At 39.0% G+C, this 14,262-nt stretch overlaps 1 protein-coding gene across 6 annotated transcripts in view; it reads right to left on the reverse strand.

Moving 5' to 3' along the window:
* Window positions 1-12,330: 12,330 nt before the first annotated feature.
* The window catches only part of cobl (cordon-bleu WH2 repeat protein), a 73,322-nt gene continuing 71,390 nt past the window's right edge, over window positions 12,331-14,262 (reverse strand). For all 6 annotated transcript variants that reach the window (XM_029115686.2, XM_029115689.2, XM_020041284.3 and 3 more), the window contains 3 exons: window positions 14,079-14,198; window positions 13,410-13,664; window positions 12,331-12,778 (listed from right to left, as the gene is read on the reverse strand). In XM_029115686.2, the coding sequence (XP_028971519.2) occupies window positions 12,695-12,778; window positions 13,410-13,664; window positions 14,079-14,198 (459 nt within the window). In that variant the 3' untranslated portion in view covers window positions 12,331-12,694. The remainder of the gene's footprint in view (window positions 12,779-13,409; window positions 13,665-14,078; window positions 14,199-14,262) is intronic.

Here is a 14,262-nt window from a genome sequence, read left to right on the forward strand (position 1 = left end):
TTATACTGCATGAATCTTACTTGGAACAGTATCACCTGAAAAAATTGAAGACAACAAGGGTTAACACCATTCTCAAAAAAGTTACTACCATTATCAATGTTATCATGAGATGGCAGTTAGTCTTGATTCAGAAGTACCTTGAGTTTTTCAGCATTAACGATTACAGCCACATTTGGCTTGGAACCAACTAAGCACTCTGTCTTATTGCTGTTAGTTTCTTAAGACAGAGATCAGAATTGCCACAAAGGAGCAGGAATTCTAACCGACAGAGGCTCTGTGGTCAAGCAAGAATTTATAGGCTTTCAGTGTGGAGACGATTGCCCTATCTGGTTACGCCCCAAATGGCATCATATTCCCTTAATAGAGCAGTAGCCTTAAAGTATTGCACTAAGATGTAGTATTGCACTAAGATGTCAGTTTCATTTTTCTCATCTCATCCCCTTGATCTCAACACTTCAGCATTTGCTTATCTGTAAGGTGGAAGCAATAGAATGCAAAATGCCACTATGCTAATTATACTTACTTAAAGTGCTGTTTCAAGCTTTTTGGGGACCTAAGCAACATTTTGGGACCCCCTAGTACTTGGGGCCACCCTAGCGGTTAGAGATCCTAAGCGATGCAAAGAACCGGCCCTGCCTACCCAGACCTTTCAACTCTGCAAACGTTAAAATGTTATGGCCCATACAAAGTAAATGGATCATTTTGGGTTCATATTGCAATGGTTAAATCCCCTGCCATATTGGTGTTGATGAGTTGATGTCTTGTGTATCCTTAGCCAGAAAAGCCTCTTAATGTGCAGTGCTCAAACAGGTACAATGTAAAACAAAATATTTGGGGGGCAAGCAATCCTATTGGATGCCAATATGGCCATTAAGATTATCTCAATGTTGTCTTATCAAGTACAAGCAGCTTAGAGGTTTGACGAGGACACCCGCAGACAAGAAGCGAGGGAGCTACGATCAGAAACGTAAGTGGGTGCCAGGTTGTGGAGGGATGTGTAGGTGAGGTAGCGTTCACTCTCCTTACAATTACATATGTATTTGTGCAAGGCTTTTATTGAAATTAGGAATCAGGTAAAGTGGAGACAAAAGCAGTGTGCAAACGGTTACTGAATCCCGGCCTCTGGCACATTTTGTGCATGGAGCCGGAAGTGTTATCACTGGACCACGGCTCCACGGGACATAAATACTCTTTTCACTTGTGTTGACAGAGATTCCAGGACACCATCTATGGTGATGTTAAGGTTTTGCTGCAAGGAGATAGTGGATTCAGAGCTGATGAGCATGTGACCTCTTCCTTGTTGCTGTTGAGTTTGAGGAGTTTATTTCTGGATGCCAAGAAGGCAGCTGATGAGGGAGATGGGAGGAAGGGGAGTGGTGGATCTGGTGGAGAGGTAGAGCTTGGTGTCATTAGCATGGCCGTCAATTGATGTTGCATGAATTGGCCCAGGGGTAGGAGATACCTGGTTAACAGACAAGGACCCAACAATGAGACACTATACGTGAGGTTTTGAAACAACATTCATGTGAGGTTGTCTTACGTATGGACCTTTTTGCTCACTACAAGCAGTTTGTTGATTCAACCTACAACTGCAGTTAGCTGCAATACTATTGAGGGTTTGTTCAACATTTGGGCATATAGCTAAGCTGACAGACAGTTTTGCAATGTTGATCAACAAGCTTTTTCAACTTGTTGTTGAGCCAACAAACGTTTACATAATAGCTACATTTCGGTCATTCTAAAGTCCACCCAACTCACAGAACAATGGCAAGCAAATTGTTTAGTTGCTTTGTGTTTAGAGAGGGGAAGTCTGAATACACAAGCATATACAGATAATGTATAGAGAATTGGTTAAATGTATACACATAACTGTCAATATTAATTATTTGCTTTTTTCATAAATGTGTTCAAAATAAAGTTGAACCAGTGTTGCCAACTCTTCAGTAAGGAAAGTCGCTATTGGCTGTCCTAAAAGTCGCTAGAAGTTGCTAAATGACGTCGTCGCCTAATTTGCATGAATGCATTTGTTTTTTAACATACAAAACTGTCTTTGGGGAAAAGAATATACATGCGTATTTACAGATGTTTATAGTTTATATATAGTTTGTCTCTAACCACTACACTATTTAACAAGGGGTAGTCTGTCAGTAAGAGACATTCGCTCTTCTTGGCCGGCTCTGCTTACTCGGTCCGCCACAAATAGTTGCTAAAAAAAAAACAGGTGGGGATATAAGTTATTACAATAGACCTGCATCCAAGTTATTACAATAGACCTGTTTGCCTTGGAGAAGGCAAACAGATCTAGAAGTCCCACACCAACTTAGGTTAGAGAGAAAATGCATACAGCTCCGGATAAAATTAAGAGACCACTTCACTTTTTTCTTTCCATTCCAAAAAAGCTGAAAAGGAAAGTTTTGAGTGAGGAACAAGCATTCAATTTGCAGTGGTCTCTTAATTTTAACCCTTCTGTTCCTCATTCAAAACCTTCCTTTTCGACTTTTTTGGAAAGGAAAAAAAAGATGCAGTGGTCTCTTATTTTGCTAACAGTAAACCAAAACAAACTCCAATAGGGCAAAAGTTCCAGTCAATATAAAGTGTGCAGTTTCGAAAGAATATATGCCACCAAGTAGTGGCGGAGTTAGGCCTGGGCATCTTTTATGAATAGCCCGGATCTCAAATTGACCAAAAATAATAATAATAATAAAGAAGTAGCATTCATGACAATGTGTAGGCCGCTAGCGTGTGCATCGAAATTATACATATGTACTTTCAAAACCCTGTACTTTATTACTTTTTTGGGGGGTGGGCTAAGCCACAAATTTGTTGTGATCCTAGTGACGCCTCTACTACCAAGTTTCACATGTTGGAATTTGAAGTGCAAACTCCAGCAACATCTGACTCCAGCAAAGGAGTCTGCAATTGTTTTAACTCTGCTTTTTGAGTAAAAGAGGATTATGATTGGTATGGTGGGTATTATGATTTTGTTTGAATATTTTGATTGGTATTTAACTGTATTTTCATTCCTTAAAAAGTATTCTTGCTTTTATCATGTATCGTATTTGTTTTATGTGTATTTTATTGACCTTGTATTGTGAAGCACTTTGTAACATGATTTCGAAAAGAGCTCTGTAAATAAATTATTATTATTATGGATTACATTTATACATAAACCTTGAAGCACATTAGAGAGAGTACCAAATCCAGCTTCTGAAAAGCTGAGTGCATTTTTCTTTTTGTAGGAGCAGAAAGAGAGCTCTATTTTTGCCGGACTGCATAGCAATTGCTCAATTCTTATGACTATTCCAATTAGTAAGTTAGTAATAGTAAGCCTATTACTGGCAAATAAGCGGTTTAAACGTCCAGTGGCTAAAGCCACACAGTTCATAGATGCTATTTGTGGTGGAGGTAAACATAATGAAAAACATTAGTCAGTTCAAATCCAGTGAGGGTAACAACAATCACTTTCAATTGTGGGCCGGCTGAACTAGACTTGCCTGGTTCCTTTTCTGGTTATGTAATTTAACCAAAGCACCAGATTCCACATAAGTGCCAATCCTTTTCATAAACTCCAGACTCTAACATTTGTTGGATGACATGAAAATAAGGCTATTTTGCCACACACACGTGTTTTGAAATGAGAATACAAAAGCAGAAAATAACCTTAAACCTACTGTAGAAAATGTTTATTGGAACTCTTATTCTGTCAGCCTATTTTACTTTCACTGGACCAGGGGCCACTGTAAGGGGCAACTGCATCATTAACATTACCAAATGCCAGGTTGTTTTTGCAAAAAACCTGTCTGTGTCTGCCATGGGTCTAACGACTGGCCACTGGTAGAAATGGTTAATCGATTCAAATCCAAGCTGGATTCAAATCCAAGATGGATTTAAACCCAACCTGGATTCAAACCCATGCTGGATTCAAAGCCAAGCTGTGGCAGATCATAAATTATGCACATTAGGCTGCAGCTTATACCACTGGACAACCATAATGCAAGGTAAGCTACATTATAGAAATTAACAGAAATTTTTTTTCCCCTAACATTTTGAGAAACAACATATTACAAAATACCATGTCTCTGAGCAACTGTATTTACTGAAGATATATCCTGTATAATTCCTGAGTTATTCCTCTGTAGTTATAAACTCATAATATTGCACCAACAATAAATTAAATAAATAGGGTGTGGTCTAGGGTTAGGATCACAGTTACTGCAAGTACTGTACTAACAGTAATACTGTAGCTACACTGTGATAATGTGCACATCAAGAGAATACAGAATATGGAAAATGTAAGATCAGTGTATGCAAGGAAAAACTGCTACATGATGACAAAAATCATTTATTGATTCAAAACATTATGCGGACATAATGACATTTGAGCAATTCTTTCCAAAACAATGTGCATTTTAAATAGTCAACCTCTTTAATAATTTACTTGTATTTTACAAATATACACATTTCTATTCATCTTTTTTGACAATCCTGTATATGGGCATTTCTAGAGATTTGAGGTAAATTACTGGTAATTAAATGTTACAGAACAAGGCTTCATGATATAGTCAGTCTAAGGTTTGATTAAGATAGTACAAAGTCATTAGTTATATTCTATTTCAATTAAAAGGCGGATGTCCGAAAGCTATCCTCATAAATCTTTATGATCCATATTTTAAAATTGTTTCAACCTTTTGATGTCATTAACAAAACACACCAATTAAAAGACTGCACAATTAATCTTTCTTGAACCACACATACAGTGGGGAGAACAAGTATTTGATACACTGCCGATTTTTCAGGTTTTCCCACTTACAAAGCATGTAGAAATCTGTAATTGTATGTCTCAGATTGTATGATTTTTAAGTAATTAATTAGCATTTTGTTGCATGACATAAGTATTTGATACATCAGAAAAGCAGAACTTAATATTTGGTACAGAAACCTTTGCTTGCAATTACAAAGATCATACGTTTCCTGTAGTTCTTGACCAGGTTTGCACACACAGCAGCAGGGACTTTGGCCCACTCCTCCATACAAACCTTCTCCAGATCCTTCAGGTTTCAGGGTTGTCGCTGGGCAATATGGACTTTCAGGTCCTGCCAAAGATTTTCTATTGGGTTCAGGTCTGGAGACTGGCTAGGCCACTCCAGGACCTTGAGATGCTTCTTATGGAGCCACTCCTTAGTTGCCCTGGCTGTGTGTTTCGGGTCGTTGTCATGCTGGAAGACCCAGCCACGACACATCTTCAATGCTCTTACTGAAGGAAGGAGGTTGTTGGCCAAGATCTCGCGATACATGGCCCCATCCATCCTCCCCTCAATACGGTGCAGTCGTCCTGTCCCATTTGCAGAAAAGCATCCCCAAAGAATGATGTTTCCACCTCCATGCTTCACGGTTGGGATGGTGTCCTTGGGGTTGTACTTCATCCAAACATGGTGAGTGGAGTTTAAACCAAAAAGCTCTATTTTTGTCTCATCAGACCACATTACCTTTTCCCATTCCTCCTCTGGATCATCCAAATGGTCATTGGCAAACTTCAGACGAGCCTGGACATACGCTGGCTTGAGCAGGGGGACCTTGCGTGCGGTGCAGGATTTTAATCCATGACGGCGTAGTGTGTTAATAATGGTTTTCTTTAAGATTCTGGTCCCAGCTCTCTTCAGGTCATTGACCAGGTCCTGCCGTTAAGTTCTGGGCTGATCCCTCACCTTCCTCATGATCATTGATGCCCCACAAGGTGAGATCTTGCATGGAGCCACAGACCGAGGGAGTTTTTCATATTAAAGAAAAACTAACAGGTCTGTGAGAGCCGGAATTCTTACTGGTTTGTAGGTGATCAAATACTTATAAATAATGGATTTTTGTTTTAGATTCCGTCTCTCACAGTTGAAGTGTACCTATGATAAAAATGACAGACCTCTACATGCTTTGTAAGTAGGAAAATCTGCAAAATCGGCAGTGTATCAAATACTTGCTCTCCCCACTGCATTTCACCATGTACCATTGTAGTTTGAGTAGTTTGTCTGCAAACTTTGTTTATCTGTAGAAAGGAACATCTGGCAACTAAGTATGATGTGGAACCTTTAAAATCAAAATGATTAAAATCAAAACTGTCACAACCAAAACATTTGACAATATAAAGATTTACTGTAGACAGTATACCATGTTCTATACTTAAGCAACAAGGCCAAGGGGTTGTACTATATGGTCAATATACCATGGCCCAGAGATGTTCTTAGGTACGATGTGTTGTGGAACTTACCAAAAAAACTCTGAGATAACTTATTGCTATTATAAACCATTTATCAGCGCAAATACATTAATAAAAATGATGTGATATAATACCTGCTGGATACTTAAGCAATAAGGTAAGAGGGGTGTGGTACATATGTCCAATTTGCAGTATTATGGCTAAGAGTTGTTCTTATGCACAACGCATTGCAGAGTGCCTGGACACAGCTCTTAGCCGGGGTATATTGGCAATATACCACAACCCCCCCCCCCCCCCCGAGATTCCATATTGCTGTTACTTAACAGTTAACAACACAATAGGCTCTGTGCACAAGCGTATGGACGAACTTCCGCTTTAGCCAGATGTCGGCATATCATTTTGCGGTTTACCCAAGGCGATCACCCGCGTCGCCCAAAATTTAAGTAGTTTACTGTGGTGTGCCGGTCGGCTATCGGCTAAGCTAGTTAGCGACGTGTTCCTTTTTAGTGTAGTATTAGGCAGGACAATAGAACGCATAAAAATTCACCCTAGCCTCAAAAACGGCAAAAGAACGCTGGCTGAGCTGGAACGCTAGCGCGTCCCCATAGCAAGTGAATTAAAACAAACCTTCGTTCAGCCTCTTCTAACCTGAATGAAGCTTAAAATTCCATAGCCTCAAAAAAGCACCAAAACAGGTCTCCTCTTTTATTTTACTACTGTAACCTCATTTCACAACGAAACTGAAAAATAACAACTGGCATAGGAAGTAAACATCTGGTCCTATATGGTATTAATTGCGCTTAAACCAGCGTTACGTGGAAGTATATAAAAAAATCGCCTTTTCTGACTATTTCTAGTCAAGCGTTTGAAGTCAATGAATGGCACAAGCCATATTTTATTAAAAAGAGGACATTCTCCTGATTAAAATGATGCCCCACTTGTACCTTGAAACTTAAATGAGTCACGTACATTATATTTCTTATTTTTCTGTATAACAGCATTACTCATCTTGTTGTGAGTTTAGGTGTTTACTAATGCGCATGAGTATTAGAAAGTAAACCGGAAACTGCAATATCGACTTCTAGACAAAAGCGGAAGTTCGTCACTACGCTGGTGCACAGAGTCTATTAGAGCTGTGAAAAGTAATGTGACAACGTACCCGTGTTACACGGTCTCATACACCATGGCTATCAGCCAATCAGCATTCAGGATTTGAAATGCAGGGTTTATAATTTATTGTAATGTACAACCTCATTTCCAAAAAAGTTGGGATTGCTGCATTAATTGTAAATACAAGCAGAATGCAATGATGTGCAAATCATTTAAACTCTATATTCAATAGAACATTTTATAGACAACATATCAAATGTTGAAACGGAGACATTTTATTGTATGTTGAAAAATATATGCCCACTTTGAATTTGATACCAAATGTTCTTATGCTCAATGCATTGCAGAGTGCCTGGACACAGCTCTTAGCCAAAAAACTAATCCTAGTGGAATATCACACAACTAATTAGGTCAATTGGCTACAAGTCAGTAACATAATTAGGTATTAAAAGTTCCAAAGAAGATAGGTCTGTCAGAAGTGAGGATGGGGACGGGTTCACCACTCTGTGAAAGATTGCGCAGGCAAATATTACAACAATTTAAGAATAACGTATCACAATGCAAAATTGCAATGAGTTTGGGAATCTCACCATCTACAGTACATAACATCATTAAAAGATTCAGAGAATCCAGAGAAATGTCTGTATGCAAGGGACAAGGCTGAAAACCAATATTGGATGGCTGTGCTCTTTGGTCCCTCAGGCGGCACTGCATTAAAAATGATTCTGTAGTGGAAATCACTGCATGGGCTCAGGAACACTTCTGAAAACCATTGTCTGTGAACACAGCACGTCGCTACATCCACAAATGCGAGTTAAAACCCTACCACGCAAAGAAGAAACCATATATAAACAAGATTCAGAAACATTGCTGCCTTCACTGGGCCTGAGCTAATTTAAGATGGACTGTGGTCTGACAAATCCAAATATTAAATTTGGATTTGATATTAGTTCTCTGGACTAAAGAGGAGAGGGACCATCCGACTTGTTATTAGCGCACAGTTCAAAAGCCAGTATCTGTGATGGTATGGGAGTGCACTGGTGCACATGGCATGGATGAATTGCACATCTGTGAAGGCACCATTAATGCTGAAAAATATTTACAGGTTTTGGAGGAACATATTCTGCCATCCAGACAATGTCTTCTTCTTGTTTATTTCAGAAAGACAAAGCCAAACCACATTCTGCACATATTACAACTGCATGGCTTCGTCGTAAGAGTCCAGGTGCTAAACTGTCCAGACCTGTCCCCCAATGAAAACATTTGGCGCATTATGAAACGAAAAATATGACAAAGGAAAACCCAAACTGTTGAGCCGCTGCAATCCTATAACAAGCAAAAATGGGAACACATTTCACATTCAAAACTACAGCAATTGGTCTCCTCAATTACCCTACGTGTACACTGTCTGCACGTTAGAGCTACAAATAGGCACGCTCTCATTCATTTCCAACGGGACCCAGCGAATCACGACGACAGTGGGAGGAGCTACTCTCTGATAAATAATCTCCCAGCGACAGCGACAGTTGAGACATGTTCAACTTTGTTCTAAATTCCAGTGAGTGGGCAGTGATGGAGTTCGGCGACTACCAATGGCAGGGCAGATGTTCTCTGCATCTTGAAGTCCCTTCTCTATTCTATTCTCTACATTCGCTAGCTACAGTTTTTTTTACAAGAAAAGTTTAATTGCGGTGTCCAGTTTCCCCATTATTTATGATGCTTCTCTGGCTTCATACACAGATATCATTCTAAAAATGGACGCATGGAAGGTTTCAGAGATTGTTGGGATCACGGGTGAGCGATACATGCAAAACAAACGAAGTAATTAAATTGCTATTTGAACATTGACAAAAAATCACTTTGCATCGTCATAATATGTTTTTAATAGTGGAGTCACGCAAATACTTAATACTTATTCATATTTGCAGAGATATAGGGATCTTTCCCCTATACTGGTTGACTGGTTGTCGCTGGCATACATTTGAGCGGGCAGTGTGCACGCTAGGGAAGGCTCAGTGACAGCTCGCTAGAGATTGAGCGATTTGCGAGAAGAGCGAGCATTACAGAGTATTGTCCCAACTTTTTTGAAACTTGTTGCCGTCATCAAATTCAAAATGGGCATGTATTTTTCCAAAAACAATCACATTTCTCAGTTTCAACATTTGATATGTTATCTTTGTACTATTTTCAATTACATATAGGGATAAATTATTTGCACATCATTGCATTCTGTTTTTATTAGCATTTTACGAAGCGTCCCCAATTTTTTGGAAGCAGGGTAGTACTTCTTATGCGGAGCATCCATTAAGTAAGCCTGAAATTCCAGTGGATAGATGAGAATTGACTGTATTGTTCCTGGCAAAGGATTCACAACTATTTGTTATCATGACTACTGTAACTAACAAAAATACGAAAAATAAACTATACAAAGGATTGTTTTAAAAAGCTTCAAAGTACCTTAGTGACATTTTAGTGCTAACTCTGCGCCATCCTTCATTTTGTCAGAAGGAGGACAAAATCCTCTATTTTTTTTTTTTGCAATTTCATTGACATGATTATCAAACTTGAGCATGACATCTCAACAATAAAGACTGAGCATTTGTTTTTGTTCATAACTGACAAGTAATGAAAGAAACATTGCAGTCTAGTTAGAAAATCAGTATAGATGTGAATAATGTACACTCACCTAAAGGATTATTAGGAACACCATACTAATACTGTGTTTGACCCCCTTTCGCCTTCAGAACTGCCTTAATTCTACGTGCCATTGATTCAACAAGGTGCTGAAAGCATTCTTCAGAAATGTTGGCCCATATTGATAGGATAGTATCTTGCAGTTGATGGAGATTTGTGGGATGCACATCCAGGGCACGAAGCTCCCGTTCCACCACATCCTAAAGATGCTCTATTGGGTTGAGATCTGGTGACTGTGGGGGACATTTCAGTACAGTGAACTCATTGTAATGTTCAAGAACCCAATTTGAAATGATTCGAGCTTTGTGACATGGTGCATTATCCTGCTGGAAATAGCCATCAGAGGATGGGTACATGGTGGTCATAAAGGGATGCACATGGTCAGAAACAATGCTCAGGTAGGCCGTGGCATTTAAACGATGCCCAATTGGCACTAAGGGGCCTAAAGTGTGCCAAGAAAACATCCCCCACACCATTACACCACCACCACCAGCCTGCACAGTGGTAACAAGGCATGATGGATCCATGTTCTCATTCTGTTTATGCCAAATTCTGACTCTACCATCTGAATGTCTCAACAAAAATCGAGACTCATCAGACCAGGCAACATTCTTCCAGTCTTCAACTGTCCAATTTTGGTGAGCTCGTGCAAATTGTAGCCTTTTTTTCCTATTTGTAGTGGAGATGAGTGGTACCCGGTTGGGTCTTCTGCTGTTGTAGCCCATCCGCCTCATGGTTGTGCGTGTTGTGGCTTCACAAATGCTTTGCTGCATACCTCGGTTGTAACGAGTGGTTATTTCAGTCAAAGTTGCTCTTCTATTAGCTTGAATCAATCGGCCCATTCTCCTCTGACCTCTAGCATCAACAAGGCATTTTCGCCCACAGGACTGCAGCATACTGGATGTTTTTCCCTTTTCACACCATTCTTTGTAAACCCTAGAAATGGTTGTGCGTGAAAATCCCAGTAATTTAGCAGATTGTGAAATACTCTGACCGGCCCGTCTGGCACCAACAACCATGCCACGCTCAAAAATGCTTAAATCACCTTTTTTTCCCATTCTGACATTCAGTTTGGAGTTCAGGAGATTGTCTTGACCAGGACCACACCCCTACATGCATTGAAGCAACTGCCATGTGATTGGTTGATTAGATAATTGCATTAATGAGAAATTTAACAGGTGTTCCCAATAATCCTTTAGGTGAGTGTATATTATATCAAAAAGGACAACCCACCTAGTATTGACAACCAGGATGGTGAATTACTGAGCTTTGTAGTGGACTGTATTGCCACTTCTATTTGACACATGATTAATCTAAGGTTAGAGAAAACTATTTTTGCCCAGACATTGGAAGGAAGCTAAAGTACCGCCACTAGCCAAGAATAGCAAACCACTCTTTACTAGACGAATCTCCCTGCCTCAGAGAACCTGTGTTTGACCAGTTACAGTGCTATTTCACAGAAAAACAACAGATTTTCTGCATGCTTCTAAAGAAGGGCACTTAACATGCTGTTGTGACTGACACATATGACTGATGACTGGCTAAAAGACATTTCTAACAAAAAGTTGGGAGTGTATTTGTTAGAATTCAGTGCATCATTTAATGTTTCATCATTGTTGACAATGTACATTTGAATTGAGAGTTCCTCAATCTCTGGGGCATCCAACCAACATATGTTATTTTCATCTAAACTTGAATAAAGCCTGTGTGTCTACACAAAATGAAAACTCAACATTATAGATGTCTGCTTAAAAAATAATAATAACTGCAACCCTTAACAAATCTTAAGTTAGTTTTAGATTAGGTAACCTCACCTAACCGAGATGACTGGTAAAGTCCATGTTGGAAATCCCTGCTGACAATACCTCCCTCTCCCAAGGCAATTTGCATTGCCCATGGGGCTTCTCAGACACACATCAACAGTAGACATCAGATCTAATGTTAAATATATAATCAAAACGCTGTGCAATTCATTTCCATTTAAACAACATAAAACACTTTCATTAAATAAACAACAGAATGATAGAAAATGTAACTAGACTTATTTTCTGAAATTTAAGTGTAAGGTATTGTTCATTACTCATAGATCTGTTGATTATAAACTATTTTACTCATGATAATACTAATCACCAATAAATACATAGATGTTTCAGAAAGGATATGTTAGTCATCTTTTCTGTTTGAATATCAACTACAAATACTGATGCATCAGGAGAGGGTAGCCCCTTTGAGCCAAATTGAACTACATCAAAAAGTGTGAACTATATCTCATAATAGCATGATGTAAATTGCATCAGACAAAATATGTACAGAAAATAGTTAATAATCAAATATAACACATGACATTAAGACAACGTGAGACATCAATTTCCTGTGGACTACCGTTCAAAAGTAAAATATGAAAATTAATAAAATAACAAAAATCCTCTACTAAAATTATTACTATTATTATTATTATTAGCATGAACAGCTAATTCTTCTGTTTTCTATAAAAACAACAAAATATTGGCACATGCTTTTGTACAGCGATTCCTCTATCCAGTTATAGCAATGATTCAAGTACATAAAAAAGAAAAATAAGGACAGTGATGAATTAGCCTGAAAGATAGCACATATTACTTGGCCACAACATTTCCAAACTGATGGTATTTAAGCCATTCTGAAATCATTCTGATAGATTCTTTATTGGCCTTGTGAGAGAGACGACACTGCTTTTATAGTGCCAAGTCTACTGTTCACTTGAACTGTTGTCATCGGGGCAGTGACCTGAATAAAACGGATGAAACATGAAAACAAGGGTCACTTTTTCCTCTGAACCAAGTCAAAATACTTTTTTATTTGATATTAAATCCCATCCTGAAAGTAGTCTATTGGCCAACAGAAACTGCAATAATTGATTATGTTTTCATTAGACAGTCATTACAATTTAAATTTAAAACGAGAGGGCGCTAAATTACAATTTTAAAGTAATTTAGCGTACACTCTCATTCAGAGAAACTTAGTAGTGAGTGCATTAATGTTTAATAGCCACAGTTCGCAAAATCGCTACACTTTGAAATGTCTGTTTAAAGAAAACTGAACCAAAGAGTACCATTTATCTTGGATTACCGACTAACTTTCTGTTAAAGTGACCATGTAATATCAAGTTTTAGAAAATGTTCCTATAACAGTGTTCAGATCATGCTAGGATTCTTGTGAAGTCTAAAATATGTAAAAATAAATTGGTCTGTAGCTAAGCACCCATATGAGTCCCTCCATGCAGAATAGATCATTAATGAACATGTCCATTTGCTCAATCTGAGAACACAAAATTGGCAACCTGTGAAATGATGACTGAGGTATCTCCATCTATTGTTGTACTTTAAGGTTAATGTGGCTGCCAGACTACATACTGTACCTTCTTGAGTCTCTCAGCTGCAGAGCCAGAGCGGATGGCCTCCAGCATTGCATCCCGGGCCAGAACAGAGTCCCCCCCTGCCCCAAGGGTGGAGTGAGGGGCAGGAGGAGGTGGGAGCATAGAGGCAATTGGAGGGGGTGGAGGCAAAAATGATGGTGGTGGACACATAGCAGGGGAGGCAACATACAGAGTTCTATTCTTGCCCAACTCAGTCTTCCTGAATTTGTCAACCTCCTCTGCAGCCTGGGATTTGGTCTGTGGAGTGTAGATAGGGTCAACTTTCACATATTTACACTCATCTGCACAAACACACACAAACATGGCACTACTGTAGCTAGATTAAGAGTAAGGAATATAATGAAATATATCCATCAAACTTTCAATCAAATTCAAATTCCACATTATTTCCCTGAGAACCTGATATAGAAATCCACATTCCCAAGATTCCTGTTGGTGAACTGGGCAGGAACATTCTAGAGCTTACCACATTGGGCCTCCCTCACAACTACAACTGCACATTTCCTTCTCTTATTTCACCCTGATCCTTACATGAAAACAAACCACATAATTTTCAAGGAGAGCAAAAATAGACTCTGCTACAAAACATAGTGCTGCTAACAAAACCAACATATTGCACAATACCTTATCTGACCTTTGGCTATAGCTTACCTTCTTCAGCCTTGCAGAGTTACTTTGGCCTCTAATGGCTGCCAGTAGCGCACATCGTTCATTCTCTTCCTCAACAATGGACAGTTTCTTCAAAGTACTGCTTGCACTTGAGTCAGACATCTACTCCAAGAAAATTATAATTATAAACAAAACAACTATACCCCTTTTCTATGTGGTATTATGA

This window comes from Esox lucius, chromosome 20 (assembly GCF_011004845.1).
Source record: "Esox lucius isolate fEsoLuc1 chromosome 20, fEsoLuc1.pri, whole genome shotgun sequence".
In the NCBI taxonomy this organism is placed as follows: Eukaryota; Metazoa; Chordata; class Actinopteri; order Esociformes; family Esocidae; genus Esox; species Esox lucius.